This window comes from Takifugu rubripes, chromosome 13, assembly GCF_901000725.2.
Source record: "Takifugu rubripes chromosome 13, fTakRub1.2, whole genome shotgun sequence".
NCBI classification, from domain to species: Eukaryota; Metazoa; Chordata; class Actinopteri; order Tetraodontiformes; family Tetraodontidae; genus Takifugu; species Takifugu rubripes.
The window spans coordinates 16278764-16298242 of NC_042297.1; the positions used below are offsets into that span (position 1 = coordinate 16278764).

Below are 19479 nucleotides of genomic sequence, written 5' to 3' on the forward strand. Positions count from 1 at the left end.
CCATATGGTCCGAGTATCTGGCTGGCTGAGCCGTTGCACCGCCTGAGTTAATGAAGTGCTAGATGAGCGCTCCTTGTTAATATCAGCCACTCATGCATTTCAGGAAGTGTGTTCCTTCTGTTTTCCCCCCTCCCCTCAGGCAGGAGACTACGGTCCATTCGGACCAGAACCTCCCGCTACACTAACAGCTTCTTCCCCTCTGCCATCAGGCTGCTGAACACCAAGTGACTTATCACTTAAGCACCATGTACAGCAGCCAGCCGGACTCATAAACAATACATTACTCCTCATGGACCTGCACTATTTCTCACCACTCACTATTTATGTAAATACTGTATATAAGTCTTATTTTATTTTATTTATCTTATTCTAGTGTGGTGTTGATGTCTAATGTTATGTTGAATGTCGCAGCGGCACACCACGACAAATTCCTAGTTTGTGTAATACTGTGTATTACATGTACAATGGCAATAAACCTTCTTCTGATTCTGATTCTGATTCTGAAAAGGGTCTAAGTCTGTTAACCTAATCTGGTGAGAGATTTGGGGACAAAAGGAAATTATAGTTTCACATGTTTTCTCCCTCTGACTGATGATGACGTTGGCACTGTATTTGAGTCACATTCACTGCAAACACACACGTATGCATGTATGTAAAGACTTCAAGGTCACCGTTCAGACTCAGCGATCTTAAAAAAACACACAAGTGCAAAGAGCAAAATGAGAGGAAACGATCGACGAAATGAATCAAGGATAAATATGAAAACATGGGCACCTTTATACAACACTTTTCTTTTTTTCCACTCAAATTTCCACATCCAGCAGCCCTGTACATCCCTCCGAGCTCTCCAACTCAGTGATTTGTGTCTGCGTAAACACCAAACTGGGTCAATTAGTTCATGTCTGGGAGCCCAGAACAGAAACAGAATCGTTTTTCTTCTTCAGCGGCTACAAATGGATTAATTAAGCAGCAGTCATAATCATAACTCTGCACTGATGTCATCGGTTTTGAGGGCCGAGCCCCTCCCCCTCCAGCCTCTGTATCCGTTCCTGGGTCGTGATGTGTGGACGTGCCCGGGGGCCGTGCATGAGCCACGACACAAAGTTACTGTCCATGTGGGATGATATCGAGGCTGTTTCAACATCAGAGCATATGTGTTTCACGCAAGCCTCATTAGGTCTTTTATGATTCATTCAAGTCTCAACTGGATTTTAAATCCATCTCCACATTAATGTTGTGCATATTTGCATTTGAAAATGATGGACATTAATGTTGTTGAGGCACTCACACAGTCACTAAATGCAGGCAAATCTCAATGAAGGCCGTTATAAAACCCCGTTCATTCGTGTAATATCAGGTCAAAATGCAGCTGCTGCGATTAAAAAACATCTGTAGTGTGTCTTTATGTTAAACAAAAGTAAACACTCACACATGCACAATTATAAATGAAACGTGCTTATCAAGTTTCTGTACAACTTTATTCAGGCTCTGTAATTGTGGGGGGGTCTGCAATCTTTTCACCTCGTATCCCTCGTTGGTAATTTCACGCATCTTTGATTCACAAATAACGCCAGGTTACGCTTGAGCAGGCCCGAGCTGGGACACGTGCAAATGGCTGGGCAGCCGTGTGATTTCATAATTGGATTCTCCGCTAGATCCCATAAGATTTCAAGAAATTCATGTCAACAGCTACTGCTCGGGTTTTTTTTTAATGGGTGCTGGATTCCCTTAAATGAGTCGGCTAAGTGTCTGCAATAGGATGTCAGACGCATCAGAAACATCAGCAGTGAACACTGAAGCGCTCCGATGATGGCCGCAATTCAATTCAATTCAACTTTATTTATATAGTATCTGTTACAATCAAAACTGTCTCTAGGTGCTTTGCAGAGACTCAGTGCCTGACCCCCAAAGAGCAACAGAGGCAAGAAAAAAACTCCCCTTTAACAGGAAGTGGTTTGGTTGCGTCTCCCAGCTGAAATGTGGTATCTAGGCTGGACGTTCAGTATGTTGCATTTAGTGTTCCTACAGCATAGAGGCCTTAGATATATTCCAATTCCAGGAAAGCCTTGACATAGAGTGGCTCTTATTCATTCATATTCTTATTCATGTGGTGAGCATATTTTCCACAGTCCTTTTTTAAAGAAATCTGAGTCTTCTTGGTCAAAAATACAGATTTTACTTCTGATTCCAATTGACTGTTGGCTAGAAAAAGGATGGATGGATGGATGGATGGATGGATGGATGGATGGATGGATGGATGGATGGATGGATGGATGGATGGATGGATGGATGGATGGATGGATGGATGGATGCAGCTAACACCAAATATCAGCTGCTCCTAGGGGGGATGAACTAAGATGGTCAGATATTATATAAACAAAGGCTCTCGGTGAGGTAAAACTTCTCATTCCTCATTCCAAGTGCAGGTCAGGTGATGTTTCCGTACAGAAGTCAAAGGCCAAAGAGCAGCTTCACAATACAGTCATCACCTCATTAGGAGAACCAGGGACCCAGAAGATGAACTGGCTGAATGGCTGTTTTGCCATCTAACAAGGGCAGAACATCTGTCTGCCTCTTAAGAGGGACAGTGAATATGAAGCCCAAGGTCAGAGCCGTGCTTCTTTTAATTTTCTTGTTGAGATGTTGCTGCTTAATTCATCTGCAACCACAAGACATTTACCATTTAAAGCCTTCCGTTAGAATATTAAATAAGAGGCCTCAATAAACACCTCAATAAAACAAGATAAACCCCCCAAAACTCTTTCTTCATTACAATGGGATGAACAACATCCACAGATGTGGTGACAAACCAGTTGGACTTCAGCACCTTTGACCAGTAAATGATCCCATGCCTGGGCCATAATACAGTCTTTAAAGATTACTTATGTGTGTTGCAGAAACAGTCTATTTCATCTTGTTGATTAGATATTATTGCTTTAATTTGGGGGTTTTGCTGTAGAGTCTCAAGTGCAGGAGCTCTTCGAAAAACCTGTCTCTAATAGCGGCAACTGGGCTCTATATCAGGGACGGAAAGGTGCTTTTAGTCTTGTTTGCTCGGCTGAATAGAGCCGCGGTGCTGATGGTAAAGATCAATACCCAGCTGTAGATTCATCACTCAGCGCTCGCCTGCGCCGTCTCAGGTCAAAGCTAACTGGCCCCATTTGACCATTACTTTGTCATGTGTTATGGGGAACACGAGAGGTGCTTGGCAACAAAACGCTGGCAGGACGTTTGAGGAATGACCCATCTCAGGTTCTGGTCCGCCGCACACCGAAAACAACCATTACTGCTGACAAGCAGCGCCGATCGTGCTCATTAAGTGTCGACTCTCTCAGCTGCAGTTCAAGTAATAACAAGTGTTTGAAACTTGTCCAAATGCTCTTCGGTGCGTGCTCGTCGTCCACGTCATCCTCGGGCCGAGTCCGGGCCAAGCACGGCGCTCTGTTGTGCGCAGTAATATTGCGTCGGTTCGCCTCTGTGGCGCTGCAGCTGTTATAAGTTCACCAGAGCGCTGAGCTTTGCAATACAAACTGGAATTTGCCTACAGATCCTGACAAAACATACAGGCGCCGGCTTTTGTTTTGCATGTTTGCATGTGGGCGTCGCGCGTGCCAGATGGTGGGGTGACAAATTCTTTGATTCTCATGTAATCAGCCTAAGCCTAAGAACACCAGGATGCCATAAACCATCACGTCAACAGTCAGTGATGGAGAACTGATGCTGAACCATCCATTCTGCAATTCTTTAGATCCGCTGAAGGCCCGGCGCTGTCTCTCCCTGCACCAGCATGCTAAACAGACAACTGAAACTTATTCTCCACGACTCGTAATTCTTTTTAAATTAGAGCAGCCGTACTGGCTGTTGTTGTTTTATTGGACTATCTTATTCCATTCCGTGCATTCATTTAACTGTAATTTAGCTGTCTTGGGTTATTTTATGATTTGCCAGAGCCATTCGTAGTAAAGGACACGAAGCTCTCCATCTGTATCACCTTCACGTGTGAGTAAGGAAATGGATGTGACCTCCCTTCGGATCTCTCTTTCACCTCCACGTCGCCAAGGAGAGAAAGCGCGCGTTGTTGAGGCCAGTGCAGGCATGATGTAATAAAAGGGTCCAGTCCACGGGATCAGTGGGGTTCAGATGTCACTGGTACAATGGCAGCAGGAGGGTGAGGGGTCAGGTAGGCAAGAGGGACAATGCCAGCAGCTGTGAATGGCAATACGAGGAGAGGCAGGTGGGAGGCGAAGGCCCGGCACAAAAAAGGATGCCAATGTGGGAAAGAATCTCAACTCAGGGGGATAAAAGCATGGTGGAAAGTCTTCGGACCTGGAAACGTTGGTGCAGGGGGTCCTCTCTTGCTGCGATGGGTGTGTCAAGACCTCAACAACCTCAAGACATCCAGTTAAACTGACAAGAGGGGAAACCGTTCTGCCTGTCACACAGTGAATATATTGGTCAGGTGTTTGACATTCAACCTTCTGTTGAAAGCTCATATTTCTCCAGTATTTCAGAGGTGGACGGGGAAAATGGGGGCGAAAAACAAAGCCGGCGTGATCTGATGAAGAGTTTTGCTGGAACCACTAACCAATCTTCCCTTTCTCAAATAATCCACTGACACCAACAGCCGTAGTACTACTACTACTAATACACCACGCCAAGACGGTTCAAATAAAAAAAAGGAGTTGCCCTCACAGTAATTGCGATGCCATCATGTAAAAATCCCATCATCAGCCCCATCTGCACAGACATTATTGCTAAATTGGAATAGCGTCACACCAAAACACGCACGCTTCTGGGAGGATTTAGACTCGCCGTTGGATATCAAGTCAAGCGTGGTGTTACATAAATGCTCACATGTGCATTTTGTCTTTCAGTTTCCACTGAAGAAATAAAAGGTCAGCAACATCACCTTTAATATTGGTTTGCTCAGGCCCATGATGGATTTTCTCCAATAATTTTACATTTGCCAGATCAGAAGCCGCAAACTCTGCTCCCCTAATCCACACCGCCAATGTTTGCATACACAACGAGGAGTATTGCTTGTTTTCCAAAATCTGATTGGAACCCAATCCCTTTTGGATAATCTGCCCGCGCGGTTCGTCACGGTCAGGTCCCGAGAACACTGACCAGAGCTGCACTTTCAGTTCCTACCGAGCAGAGAGGTTTCCATATTACCGGCTGTTAATTATTTATCTGCAGTCTCTTGGCGTCTCGGCTGGAAAATGGAGCAAATCCTTCCAATCAATGGCACAGAACCGAGCTATGACCTCTCTGCTTGGACCCTGGTCTGCTGACTTTTGTCTCTCAGTTGCTGGTAGGGCTGAAACTGGAGACGAGGAAGACATTTCTTGGTGCGCAAAAACCTGCTTTTGCTTGGCACAGGTTTATCAAAAGCCAGTTTTGCATCTGTGTGTCCCTTTTGTAATGTGCAAATTGATCTCTTTGCAGTGTAGCCGTCTCTGTTACAGGAAGGAGGGATCGTCTTTCTGTTTGGACCCGTTTCACCGAACGTGACAAAACAGCCTGAGGAGCTCGCTGTAATGTCTTCGCTTAACAATGGAGAATGGAGACGCGAAAGTCCAAAAATAAACACACGGCAGGTCTTATAAGATGCCATCAGACTCACAACATCGCACCATGGCTGTTTATTTTCAGTCAATTTAATAAATCTTCACAGCATATACAGCAGATATGTTCTTAACAAAATTGACAGCTGCACGTGTTTGGATTTTTACATGATGTCCAAGCCCTTTGAAAAGTTCTCTGTAGTCTAACGTGGACACATAAAAATTCAGGAAGCACTCTGGATTGTTGCAGAAAGTCGGGACGTCCGTCCCCGGGGGAAGAGGGACAAACGCACTGGCGGATGGAGAGAGAGGGAAAAAAGAAACAATTAAAAGCCTGTAAAATAAAACACCAGGAAAACAATGATGGATTTCAAAAAAACAAAAACAAAAAAAAAGTCCCATTCACCTGCAGACGCATCAGTCACGGGCCCTCGGCGGCTGGTAATACTGCTGCGTCGGCCGGGTGCGCCGGGGCTGTCCGTCTCCTCCGCGGCGGAATTCCAGTGGACTGTCGTAATACCCGTCCTCTTCCTCCTGCCATTATACGCAACATGCCAACCAGATAGGCTGTTTACTTTTCCCAACATGAGAAGAAAGTCATCATATCAAGTGCATTTTCTTTCTTACCAACATGTCAGCAGTAACAGGTTTAATGTTGTGTAGCAGGACTTCTTCACAGTTTCCATAATCGCTAAACACAACCACAGCGGTGGAGCCTGACGGATGCAGGGCATCTATTCTGGCGTGGTAGAACTTTAGAGACACACACAGGTAACTTTAACACAACCAAACGACTGCAAACACATAAATGGCACATAAATGCTCGATCTATTTTCAGTTAAAGAACAGCCAATTTTGCAAGAACGCAAGATAAGGAAGATCTGATTATCGTAGTAGTGTAACAATACTCCAACACAGTGGTGTGTTGGTGAAATTAAAGCATCAACAGTCAGCTGTTGAACACGGACATACCTTGCTGTCCTCCCAGTACAATGCCAGACACTGGTCTCCGGGTTTCCAAGAGTGTTCTCCATAATGGCCCCTGTCTGGCCCTCTGGGACCTTTTCCTGGTCCTGGCCTTCTTTTGGAACCTGGGTTATTTGAAGGGTTTTTCCTGGGGGCTGGCTCTCTGATTGGGGCACACGGTGGTTTGATTGGCCCGGTTCTCTTGTGTTCCATATCACCATTTTGTAAATGAGCATGGACTGTCGGTGGGATTCGATTATCTTGTGGAAACCCAGCCTCCTGGAACGCGCCCCCTCCCCGAAAGCTAGCATTCGGTGCGCCGCCATCTCTGTGTCGATCGGGGTTGTCTGAATTTTGACGGTCGTATTTCCTCCTGCTGCTGTTCCGCTCTTCGGTCCTGTCTGGACGTTTATTGCCTCCTTTCCCATCAGGCTCTGTGCCTGTGCAATTGGTCATTTTAGAAGCAGGGGCACCATCTTTCACCCCCTTCCTGTGAGCTGGTCCAGTCACAGTCCCGCCATCTCCGTTTCGGGGCCGTTGATGATGCGGTCCGCTAAATTCTGTTTGCTGCTGAGGGTCTTTGGAACGTGTAAATGTGGTGGCGGATGAGGGGAAACTCTGTCCATCTAAAACCTCTCTTCTGTCATTCTGATGTCTGTCTGAGGTTCCTCGGGACCATCGCTCCTGACCTTTCCCATGCTGACCCTGAGCCGAAACTGTGGACGCTGTGCAGTTAAAGAGGGGCTCTTGGCCAGGTTTGGGAAAATCCGCATCCCTATAGAAGCGAGGGGGTCTGTCGTTCCTCTGTTGCCTGTGATCACCATGTGCAGACCTGGGCTGAGGCGTATCTTTGGGGTAATGGTCAGAGTTGGAGAAATTAGCTTTACTGTCATGAGGCCTTTGAGGTCCTTGACTCTTGGGGTCTGAAAATGCCAATCATAAAAAAGATAATTAGAAAAAGTGCATAAGTTATGGTCCTGTGAGACACGCCGAGGCAATTTAGAATAAAATCAAAAGAGTTTACCCACCCTGAATTGATAATACTCCCATCTTAGACTCTAAAAAGTCAAACAGAGTGCTCGGTCCAGAGGGTCTTCCTCCTGCACCATTCTCCTCATCTTCATTTCTGGTCCTGCCCCTCCCCTTTCCTCTAGCTGGAAAAACCCACACATATTATAGAATTATAAGCAAATATTACCTTTTTGTACAGACAGGACATTGACCCTTAAGCTCACGGCCAAAGCAACTCTGTGGATGTCCAACTCTATGTAGTAGCCCGTCCAGAACCCTGCCTTGAACCCAGTCCAACGTCTGTCCACCGATGGTCCCCTTATGACCTGACAAAGCTTTGTCAGGTTGACGAATAATGGTAGGACATCCCCAAATCCTGGTGTCTAAAGCTCTAATGGCTGCTAAATCGCGTTGTCCTAATCTAGTTTTTGCTCCCGATCCGATACTAAATAAAACACCGTCCTTCTGATGCTGATCTGATACAATCTGCCGATACACAATTGCACAAGTGCTTACTTTAAGTAGGCCTAAATTAAAGTTATACCAAGATAGCCATGTTTCAAAGATAAATTACATTAAAATAAGCCCTCATCCAAGCTGTTCCTCGATACATTTTAATTCAAAAACCCAGGAAGTGGGATCAAATCTAACGTTAAATGTTCAAACTGGTTTCTATGCGTTAAGGTGTTTTGTTTTTTAAAGTAAGTTTTCGATCTAGCGTCGCTTGACAAACCTCTGCTTGATGCCATCCTGCGTGCGCAACTGTCTGTTTAGAGAGAGTATTGGCCGTGTTTCCTCCCCAGTCAGATCTGATCCGATACTGTTAAAAAGTATCGGATCAACAGTAGAACTAAAAAAAGGTCTGGATATCTTTGCCAGTGCAACATTTTTCAAGGTTTTCTTTTCTTGTATTAGCACTCTTGTCCACTTAACGACCACAAAGAAACCCAAAGAAGTTATTGACCATAGCTGATTCAGCATCATCCGCATACTGAGCAAAACTAGCGGTCTCTGCTCACAGATGCAATGAGTCACGTTGACTAAAAAACACTTTTACAAAGGAGCCGAAGGTAGTTCGGCGTGATAGAAGACATTTCAAGTTGCTGCAGGCACTAATACAAATTCAAAACAATAACTGCTGGTAAAGACCCTCATCGATCTGAAGCTTCAAGGTGTGCCGAGAAAAACAGCGGGCGGGAAAGTGCGAATGCAATTTGTCGTAACTGCACTAAAACAAATAAAAACACTGCGGACATTTAAATAGGCTCTGGGTGATTTTCGATGCATGTATAGGGCGTTCGCATCCCTCCCCCAGTTTTACAAACACAAAGCATTTAAGAGATCTGTTTTTCTTGGTGAAAGCAGCGATGTGTGTGGGCGTGTGTGTTTATGAACCTCTGGACTGAGGCTTGTTCAATTCAGCTACCACTGGGCCAGGTCTGCTACCACAGGACGATGTCAGCAGGCTGTTTAATGCCACTTCAAGATTGTTGTTATTATCCATCAGAGCCTGGCGGGCTGCCTCCCTGTTGAAGCCCATCTCCATGATGTCTCTCAGAGCACGTTCATCCACCTTCATGAAAAACCGCCCCCCCAGCCACAACATAGATTAAAGCAAATTTAAACTTTAGTACTCATTTACAAAATAGTGACTCTTATGACCCACGTATATAATGATATCTATTTTCATTAAAATAGGACAAAAGCCAAAATTGATCTTCTCACCAGTTCTCGATAGTTTCCATCTTGTCTGCTTTCAGTCCGTTCGGTTCTCTCCGTTCTGTCTTCTCGCCTCCTTTGCTGATGTGAGTCACGGTTCCTGGAAGATGAAGAGGCGCCAGACAAGTTCCCACCTGCGTTTCCTCCGCCACCAAATGTACGAGGACCCTAACGTGTTCACGGATAAAGAGGTGTTGGATACAGATGACGACGTTTCTCATGACGAGACACTCAACAACTATTTGTCTTGTTACAGCAAAAGCAAGATGGCAACTAATGACCTTTACCTCTTTTGTCTTGGCCACCTCGGCAATGGCTGCTGTGCGCTGCTTCTCAAACTCCTTATTCTCCTCGGAACTTTTGGCTACGACCTGAGATTGAAGAGTCTTTCTCTGGTCCAGGGATCTGCTGTCTACTTCATCATTCCTCCCGCACTTCTAAATTGAGAGGGGGAATATATATACATATTTTCAGCCATCCCCCTTGGTCATGTATACATCCACCAGACATCAGCGTCCACAATGACATCATCGCTTTAAATTAAATCACAAGTAAAAGGCTACGCATAGAGCTTAAAGTGGACAAGCAGAAGCGCTGATAAGTCATCAACAAAATCCGTTCCGATTGACCCTATTAGGGAAACCGGTTTAATAAATCTCCGGAAACATCTAAGAGCACCACTCAGGCCACAGCAGACTTCCATTCCCATAGCAATGTCAGAATTCCTTTCATTTAATTACATGCAGTAACATTAGGCTGTTTAATAATTATCGCACGCAACCGTGCCTCCACACATCAGACGGGAACGCTCGGCAAAAAGGTCTCGATTACCAGAGAGAGCGGGAATACTAATTAAATGGATTTTGTGATCTGACTTGAGCGCATTGTTCTTCAGTGGGATGATGGAAAGGGGAAACAGTAAAGTGGGATTTTTTTTAAATGTTCTTAAGGAAATGTCTCAAAAACACCACCTGTGCAGCTCTAGGTCCGTTTTTAGGCAGAACCAAAAAACGAATCCCTGTCCTCGGCTTAGAACATTTGTTGGAATAATGATGGTAAACGGAGTAAATTCATGCTTTGGGGGGGTAGCAGCAGAGTGTGCATCAATAACACCCATCCTGTAGTGACTGAATTTGACAATGATGGAAAAGCTCGATGCCATCTGTCATTTTGAGAGATTAGAATAATCACAGGCAGAGCAGCTGTACGCCATGTAGGTAACTGCATCAATCAGAAGAAGTGTTTCCCCTCGAAGCGGGTGTCTGTCTTCTCTGACCTTGCTCGGCAGGTCGAGCTAACCGATAGGCTACAGCGTGTCCAGAGGCTACGGCTGGGAGACCTCGGAGCGTCTGTTCACATGGTCATGGAGCGGGACTCAAATCGGTATGACCGCGAACTGCTGAATTCAGTCAGTGATGTGAGAGCAAACATCAAACAGAAAGGAAATAATTGAAAAACGCATCTATTGAGAAGGACAGATGTGAAAAGACACCTCTGCTCCCGTCTATTAGGGGCTACGGCGAGTTGCTTTGGAAGGTTCCAGAGGATTTTTTTTTTTTTTTTTTTTTTTAAAAACTACACATTTTTATATTGATTTTTTTTTTTAAAGCCTGGTCAATCAAATTGACAAATGCAGTTTCTGGAGGGAAACATTTTTCACCTTTAGGCCTTTTATGTCCCAGAGAAAACAGTGGGGGAGCACAGTAAAGAGCCCCAGAGGAAAGTTATTCCAGTCGGCAGAGACAGATTTTGTGGTATATGACTTTACCCTTTTGTTGTGTCTGGTGTTTGGGGCTTCTATTGACAAGCACACAAAGGATTACTGTTCTCACCTGACCAAATGGCAAAAAGGGAGGTGGCCCACCCTCAGCTCCAATGTTACTCCTGCTGTGTTTGGCCAGACTCTGGAAGTTTCATGAGAAATGATCATATCAAAAATGTTGATTAAATGTAGATTTTAAATAATAAGCAATTATGTTGATGCTTTTATTCAGTAAAGGCAGCTACAGGTGCATTATAAACTAATCCCTCACCCTTTGAAGTTCCCATTTCTCCACCATGTGTTCAACTTCTCCTCCAAGGACGGAGATGTTTGAGTCATCGAGCAACACAAAGCCATTTTTAACCTGGACTGTACCAAGCAGCTTTATTTTTGTTCCTGGTGGGGTGTTAAGGCTGAAATGCACATGCAAGAGAAAGACAACTGTATGGATAACATATCTTATGAAATCTGAATACACTGCGTAACACATGGCAGCATTTGAGGCAGCTCCACTTTTCCAACATCACTTTCTAAATGACGCAGAGCCATGCATGGCAGGGGTGATGAGACTGAGCGGGACTATTAACAATCCCAGCTGCTCACCCACCCTCACTATAAACTGAAAGCCCCTCTATCTCATCAGGCTTGATAAGGCCTCTGGCCCTCTCATTAAGAAAGCTTAGAGGGATTTCCAGCTACTGATGCCGAACACCAAAGCAACAGTGAGAGATTTTGCTCCAAAACTCTGGGACAGACGCTGCTGCCCAAATAGTGGTTGAAGCACAAATGGAAGTCTGGCCTCTTTTCTTTCAATCACCAAATTGTAAAAAATAAATATACGGTGAGAGTTCTCTGCTATCATGTCTGTGCACACTTGTAGACACGGCTGTGATCCACACCATGTTGCCGCTGATATGCCAGTGCATTCGTCTTCCTCATAAAGAGGGGTTTGTTCTGTTCTCTGCCCATCAGGAAGTAAAAGCCCACATTCTAGCCACTCCACCTGTACAGACTAGCTAGTCGCCATGGCAGCAGTCACCAGGGCCACTGTTGCTGGGATAGAAATGTAATTAAGCCTGGTAATTTTTAGAGAGCTGCCTGGATGTAGAAACTGTAAATAAAACAACAAAAAAACAAACCCTGAAGCATTTTGTAAGGTGAGACTGCTAACATCCCATTGTAGAGTGTCGTCATGTTGAGTTTTTTAAACAGGCATTCCATGAATACATAATAAAATATGGACACATCCATACAGTGAAAGCATAAGCAGCCTTATTTCTACCTGATCTTAGACAGGGGTTTGTACTCTAATCCAACGCAGATGGTATGCCCATCTGTCATTTGCAGCCGGAGCATTCGTGGTGCACCCTGGGACTCCTCGTGGTCTTTAGAAGCCGAGATGTTTCTCACCTTTTGCAGCTGTAGTACACATGGACCTTCCAACTAGCGAAGTGTAAAAGAGTTAAATTTATATAACTTAATTTATAAATCTGTAGGCTGTAAAGCAGTACGCAAGACAGGCAGGTATTTAAAATCAAACTTTTTTTAATGGTCTAACTTCACAGAGCACAGTGTCTTCTCTGGGAGCGTTATTTGTTGGTGTATCAGTGCCACCTAGTGGCGACTCTGAGAACTGCATTTCACTACACAGACTTGATTAACTACCAAAGCGTTTTTAACCACGTGCTTTATTATCAAGGCTTACCTCCTCAGTCTTCCCACTGTTGATATCCGATGGTAGGAATTTTCTTCCAATAGGTCTAAGATCACTCTACAAAAGAAAATGGCAAAATCATTGTAGACATCCATTCATTCTACATCCATTGTATGGTAGATTCATCTTGAATTACAAATCTGCAAAAACAGGACCAATGCCTTTCTACTCTAACATGAAAACATTTGTGTAATACCAACAGAATAGTCTAGCATTAATTTGTAATTTATTACTTGCTACTAATTGAAGACTGAAGCAATCACCCCTAATCTGTCTAAGAACCTTAACACATTATCTATATACTTCGCATTGAATTTCAATCATTGACTGAAAGACTCGTCACTAAAGTGCTGTACAAATCCAGACATTCAAAACAAATGTGAACTTACATCAAGAACAATACGAATGATTTCATTAGTTGTTATTTTCTCATTGGATCCTTTCAGTTCTGCTATACCTTCTTCAGTGAGGTACCTGCAAGATGACATTCAAGGAAGTTGACCATGATGTTCGGTGAGGTTTTTTCAGCAATATCACAATTTCTAAGGACAACACGCTCGTTATAGTGCTCTAACAATCTCTCATATACATATATACAATCCTAAAAGTTAAATATAGCCGTTTTTGAGAATATACTTCGATAATACAAATCAATATGGTCTATTCAGGAGATTAAAAAGACAGCCCAGTGAGTTCTATGTGCTTTAGTGAAGCTTGATAGAGGATTTCTATAAAACGTGGTTCGTTTATTTTCTTCTTTACAGAGTAAGGCGCCATATTATTGCATATCACCTGTCTTTACACAACCTGTACAAACCATTAACGTCAACACTGTAACGCACACTAGCAGAATCCTCAGCAGACAAGGTCTGAGTCGCCATTCCGAAATTAGAAAATCGATAACAAGGTTAAATGTGATTCAGTCATAAGACTAAGAATAATAACAATAATGATATTGGTACGTGTTGTGAGTGAACACCAAACTGGCACAACGGTGAGCTAGTTAGCTGGTAGCTCACTATCGTCTGCTACAATGTTACCTACCAGCCCTCTTTTTCCAGAGAAGATGCCAAATCGGCCATTTTCGGACCAAATCTTCAAGTACCGTGACAGAACGTGAGCGCAGTCAAATAATTTTAATCTTAATCCGTAAAGCATTACATTCTCTTCGCCACAATGATAAACTAGCTAACGAAAGTGCTGAGCGTACGTAACATCCGGTGTACGGCGTCCTACGATGGTCAAAAGAGCTTTCAAAATTAAATCTGTCATGGGAATTCAGTATGGCGGTTTTAAAATTGAATTTAAACTGGAGTTTCAAACAGACAATTGACCGATAGGAAATTAAATATATGTAAAAAACATACTCAAAACATCCTTCTCCTGTACAAAACGTAAATTATAGAAGCAATATAAAATGAAAAAAAAAAAATCTGACAATTCTTTTTAACTGAAGGATAATGATTTTACATAATCGTCATATTTACATAACAGTGACGTTGCTATGAAATTGTAGTTAAAGAGACAGTGGTTTATAGTGAAATAAACACTAGTTCAAATCGAAACAGCGATGCTTTTTCTAACCCTAACCACCAGGTGGTAGTATGTATCCTCTTAAAATATTCAGGACAGAACATTGATGGTCGTTGACTTTTTATTGTTATGATTACAAACCTGCGATTTAAGTCCCCCATGATTCATTTATTGATTAAAATTCTGAAAATAAAACACACTCTAAGTCTCAGCCTGGTCTTGCATTCCTGCAATTGCTATTGAACGTTATTTTCCTATAACTTGTCCTTGAATTATTTTCCTTTAAAATGTTAAATCCTTTTCATAAGACACTCACCTCTAAAGCTATATCTTATTCACTGCAAAATCTTAGAATGTTTTAATTAGACGATTAGATTGCGTTATTTTTTTGTTTGTGTTGAACATTTCCTCAAATAACATTTGGTATTGCGCAATGCTCACTTTAACTTCCAAAGTTAACGTTAGAGGCGGGTGGAATGGCCTTAAAATAAACTGACAGCCTCCTCAGCCAATAGGGAGCCTTTGCAATCGTAAACAGAGGGCGTTCAGCCAATAGTAGTGGAGCTTCCGCTGTAGCTCGCATCCTATTGGCTCAATTAAACACGCGGAACTGTCAAGCCCATTGCGCGGGTCTGTCAAATCTTAAAGAAACACTTCCAAGTAACGTATAACCTTCTACGTGTATTATTTACATTGTTTTCTATTCGCTCCTGGAATAAACACATCGGGGACGTGAACTGCTCCGTTACAACTTTATTGATTCTGTCAGCGGAAACTACGCGACAGTCGACAAATTGGATTAGAGCTAAGTAAATCCACCAGTGAATGGTAGTATAGCTTCCTTGCTAATCATATAAATCGCGCAAGGTGAAATTGACAGCTAATTTACACCTGTCGGCGTTCGCCAGCTTTATTTATCATGCCATTTCGAGGGCAAATGATGATGCGAACATAGACGAGTCCACGACTGTCGTTCAGTTTGTCATAAATTCCGTCGTAACATCGAGCGTCAACACCCGTCTGTGTCAGCTTGTGCAGAAAACAGCGGGTCAACAACATGGATGGCTACGGTCAGCGTTTTGATTCCATCGCCGGGCGAGATAACAAAGCCCATAAGAAGAAGTCTTCAAACCAGAGCTCATCGTATTACGAAGACGGGGAACGTAAACCAAAGTTTGTAAGTCTGGCAGAAATGTTCAATCTCACCCTCTCTATGCAACGTAGTTAATTCGGTGAGATTATTTTGTCCACATTGACACGAATAGAAGTCATTGCAGATGAATGCATTTGGAAGATTTGTGCATTTTTATGTGTTAAAACTGACCGTGAAAGGCGATGTTGCCGTGTTCTCAAATGACGTCACTCCTTACAAGAAAACAATATATATATATATATAAAAGAAAATGTACAAGCATGGTAAATGTGGTGTTAGATGCTCGTCTGCGTTGAAATACAGTGTTTTGTGCACAGTGGTGACCTTGGCTGTTAGTTGACGTTATGATGGAAGGAAAAGTTAAAATTAGCAGAGGGTTTAGACTAATCCATGTGCTTCCTACTACTGTGCTACAGACCTACCACCATTGTGTCTGCTGTAGTCTTACCTTCAGGTTCCCTTTGTGGAGAAAGAGTTCAAAGTTGGTCTCATCTCCATGCACTACATACTGCCTATGGAGTCTTCTTTTTAATTAGTGATCTCAATTTCAAACAGTCAGGTGTTTAGTAACCAGTAACCACACATTAATGGACCTGCCTTATGCGGAATCCTGTGCCCAACCTGCGGCTGACCTCGTTTTGGCTACATCAGCAGTAGTACAGTGAAAGATTCTTCAAAGTAATGAACTTCAGCCATGGTCTTTATGCCTAAAATGGTATAGTGTATATATCGTTTTCCAGGGTTTCCAGGTGTTGCCTTTATCCCCTTTTCTTAACAGCACTGTTATCCCACAGCTTCTCTTGTTAATTTGAACAGAATCAACGAATACCAAGTAACACATTTCCACTTAAAGATGTGCACCGAACTGTGAAGGCACAGTGTTTCCTCACACCTTTAATGTGCCTCTTTCAGATCTGCCAAGAACTTGTATAACATGATGAAAACCTTTAGAAAGTATTATTAAAAACTCCTGAAGAAAAGTGTTACCCTATTAGTATACACTATACAGTATTGTATACTTCTGTCCTTATGTCTGTAGGTGGCACTGCAGCACCACAAAAATGTGGTGGAGAGGGCTGTTTAGGTTAAATGATGCTTTATATGTGAGGACTGCGCACACAAACTATTATATCATTAAAGAAATAAAAGACAGTGAAATACATTTTTAATTTTTGGGTCTTCTAAGCTCCGGCAACAACAGAATGGTGTTACATCCAAATTAATTGAATTGTTTGCTTAAAAAGGTTTTAATATTGGATTAAAGTACTCATTTTTATGTGTCCTTAATTTCTCAATAAGGCACTTTTACTTTATCCATTGAGCCATGTCCCTGCCAGCTTGTATATACCAGTGTGTTCTCTGCGAGTGATGAGCTACCTGTCTCAGTTAATTGAAAAAAGATGTTATCCCATTCTAATTAAGTGACGAGTGATAGCAGAAATAAAATGAATTCAGTGACAATTACAAATTACAGTTAGGATGGCATCCTGTTGAATCCATTAAAGAAAAAAACAACCCTACCCTTATGCTAAACCAGTTGCCCAATTTGGTTTCAGATTTATCTACCATTTGCCTGCTTGTCTTCTGTTTTTCTTTTTTACATATTAAAAAGTGTGCACGTAGACACAACTGGTGCATTAGGTAGACTCAAAAAAAGACATGTAACCATGGCAAGAAGCAGTTAATAAGCAATGTGACTGTGGTTTCTGCTTGGATTTTTGGTCTGCTGTCTATGCTCCTGAAGGATAGTGTAGCCAAGAAACATAGGAGCCTATTTTTCTTGTTGAGTTTTCTTTTATGAATAATGACAACACTGTTGAGAATGACAATCCCATCACGTCTAGCTGTCACAATTGTGTAGCATTTACACCAAATGCAGGGAAGCAACACATGCTTCTAGTTCATCGTTTTGTTTCATCTACTGTTTGATCCACCTTGAATTTTTCTGTCCCCCATCTGTAGCATTTACCTTTTAAAAACATCACTGATGACGTGGTAAGACTTCCAGAATATAATCACTCTCCTTTTCTTTGTTTTCTACAACTAAATGGACTAAACCCAGACGATTGTAGTCAGAAATGCTTCAACAGTGCATTCTTTATCTAACCTTGACTGACCTTGGATTTAGCTTTCATCACAAGTCTGCTCTTCTCTCTTTATTAGACAATAGACATCCTGATGCACTGCGTTTTCTTTAATATTATTTTGGTCTTCTATGTCTGTACTTTGTTCACACCTTTAACACTACGAGTTCGTGCGTTTTAACATCAGTAGACGCCTCTGCATTTTAGATGCTTATGAGCCCTCGCCGATCAGTCAGCGTATATCTTTGTTGTTTACTCACCCTCTCATGTGCCTTTTTCTGTTCTCTCTGCAGCTGGACCGATTTGCCAGTATTCGCATTCCTGGTAGTAAGAAGGAGCGCGCCCCCGTATCTCACTTTAAACATAGTGCCAGTGATTGGTCCATCAATTCATCATCCACCACGAATCCATTTGAGGAGCTTTCTTCAAAGATCACCTCAGAAAAGGAGATACTGGCCCTTTTTGAAAAGATGATGGTATTTATCATGTATATGTTATATACTATATAGAGTTAAATATCCACCTTTGGTTAATAAATAACATCTGTTCTGCACTAAAATGGCTGTCAGAATTAAAGTGAAATAGATATTGACATGAAAATGGATCTGTTGTGCGATATCTACGCATCGTAAATGTCTAGGGAAAAAAATAGGAAGCACTTGTTTAAAATTCAGGCAGAATTCATCTTCTTTCTGTTTTTTAGGAGGACATGAACTTGAATGAAGAAAAAAAGACCCCTTTGAGAGACAAGGACCTCAGCACAAAGAGAGAAATGGTTACCCAGTATATTTTCACTGCCTCTAAAGCTGTAAGTTTTTCATCTCAGGAAGGTTTTCACTTTTATTGTCTCACATGTTTCCATATTAATATATTTTTAACATGGCCAAGTTATTCCTCTGCATCCAGTCCAAATACCTTGGCACCCATAACCTGTGGTCTGATATGCACCTACTCAGAATGAACTGTTGGTGAAGATGGCTGTGATTATTCCCCATATTCCATATGAATTTCCTCCTCTGCATTCTCTTGTCATGTCCAGAGATAAACTGAATGAATCAGTTGGCAAATACTGACATATGTATGAACGTACACTACGGCATTGCATAAGCTGCCAGATACAGTAGCTGCAAATAATTTCCACAAACATCCATTATTAATTACTGAACCCACCAGAGGGGCTCACTCATTGATCCTGGTGGGAAAAGGTTGTTGACCATTGTTGACCATTACCACCTTGTTGACCACTACATGTTGACCATCGTAGCAACGAAACAGAAAAGGCTGAAACTGGCTGAGGATTGATCATATTGATCCACTTCATTTTCATTTGAATATTCTTAAAAAACTCAGTCAGGAAAAAAAAGAACTTTGCTACTGTGATTCATTTAAACTGATTAAAAAATAAAATACAGTACCGGTAGATTAATTTTTGTGCTACTTTTTTATCACGGTACTTTAGCTCATGAATGGCTTGAAATGTCACATTTTTTTAAAGAAATCATTAGCTTGACTTAATTTCTTAAGTAACATGTCTATGATTGAATTTAAATTTGGCTGTTTAGCATCAGTAGCTTGATAAATTTGATTATAAGCCAATGCAATCTCAAGTGGATCTATTCAGCATTTGCAAAGGCTCTAATTTGACCTTTTAAAAGTCACTCTTGTAACATCCAATATTTTTATTGGTTGAATGGTGCTGATGTTAACTGACTATGAAAAAAAGTGACGACTTTGCACACATGTGAAGGTGTGTTGTGCCTCTTCCTGGATCCTACCCTGTCACAAAATGATTAGATGCTGTTTTGAACTTAGTTACATTGAGATTTTATATGCAACAGTTCTCAGTCAATGTTTAATGGTCCTCCAGTGTCTTAGCAACATGCTGTCAGCTTTCAAAGCAGCAATATACAGTATGATGATTCTGTGTCAGAGCAATGCACTTCTGAGGTTTACAGTTTCTCTCCCAGGTC

The 19479-nt window shown here is 42.3% G+C and overlaps 2 protein-coding genes across 13 annotated transcripts in view; one reads left to right on the forward strand and one right to left on the reverse strand.

Moving 5' to 3' along the window:
* Positions 1-5601: 5601 nt before the first annotated feature.
* On the reverse strand, positions 5602-13984 carry tdrd3 (tudor domain containing 3). 2 transcript variants are annotated; one of them, XM_011610089.2, is made up of 14 exons: positions 13784-13984; positions 13129-13213; positions 12731-12796; positions 12308-12468; positions 11297-11438; positions 11096-11167; positions 9551-9700; positions 9270-9431; positions 8940-9117; positions 7562-7687; positions 6540-7456; positions 6195-6320; positions 5974-6104; positions 5602-5859 (listed from the first exon to the last, which is right to left on the reverse strand). In XM_011610089.2, exons 1-13 carry the CDS (start codon positions 13819-13821, stop codon positions 5985-5987), a joined length of 2343 nt encoding a protein of 780 aa, XP_011608391.1. In that variant the 5' UTR covers positions 13822-13984; the 3' UTR covers positions 5602-5859; positions 5974-5984. The 2 variants fall into 2 exon arrangements, with proteins under 2 accessions (XP_011608391.1, XP_003969937.1); XM_003969888.3 differs by having other exon boundaries at positions 5974-6101; positions 13784-13983.
* An 888-nt stretch (positions 13985-14872) lies between these two features.
* The window catches only part of LOC101075165 (protein diaphanous homolog 3), a 102969-nt gene continuing 98362 nt past the window's right edge, over positions 14873-19479 (forward strand). For 7 of the 11 annotated variants that reach the window (XM_029846052.1, XM_029846051.1, XM_029846050.1 and 4 more), the window contains exons 1-4: positions 14882-15449; positions 17388-17420; positions 17803-17985; positions 18213-18317. In XM_029846052.1, coding sequence (XP_029701912.1) covers positions 15330-15449; positions 17388-17420; positions 17803-17985; positions 18213-18317 — 441 coding nt within the window. In that variant the 5' untranslated portion in view covers positions 14882-15329. Of the gene's footprint in view, positions 15450-17387; positions 17421-17802; positions 17986-18212; positions 18318-19479 lie in introns of all 11 variants that reach the window. The other 4 variants (XM_029846048.1, XM_011610092.2, XM_029846047.1 and 1 more) reach the window with 3 other exon arrangements.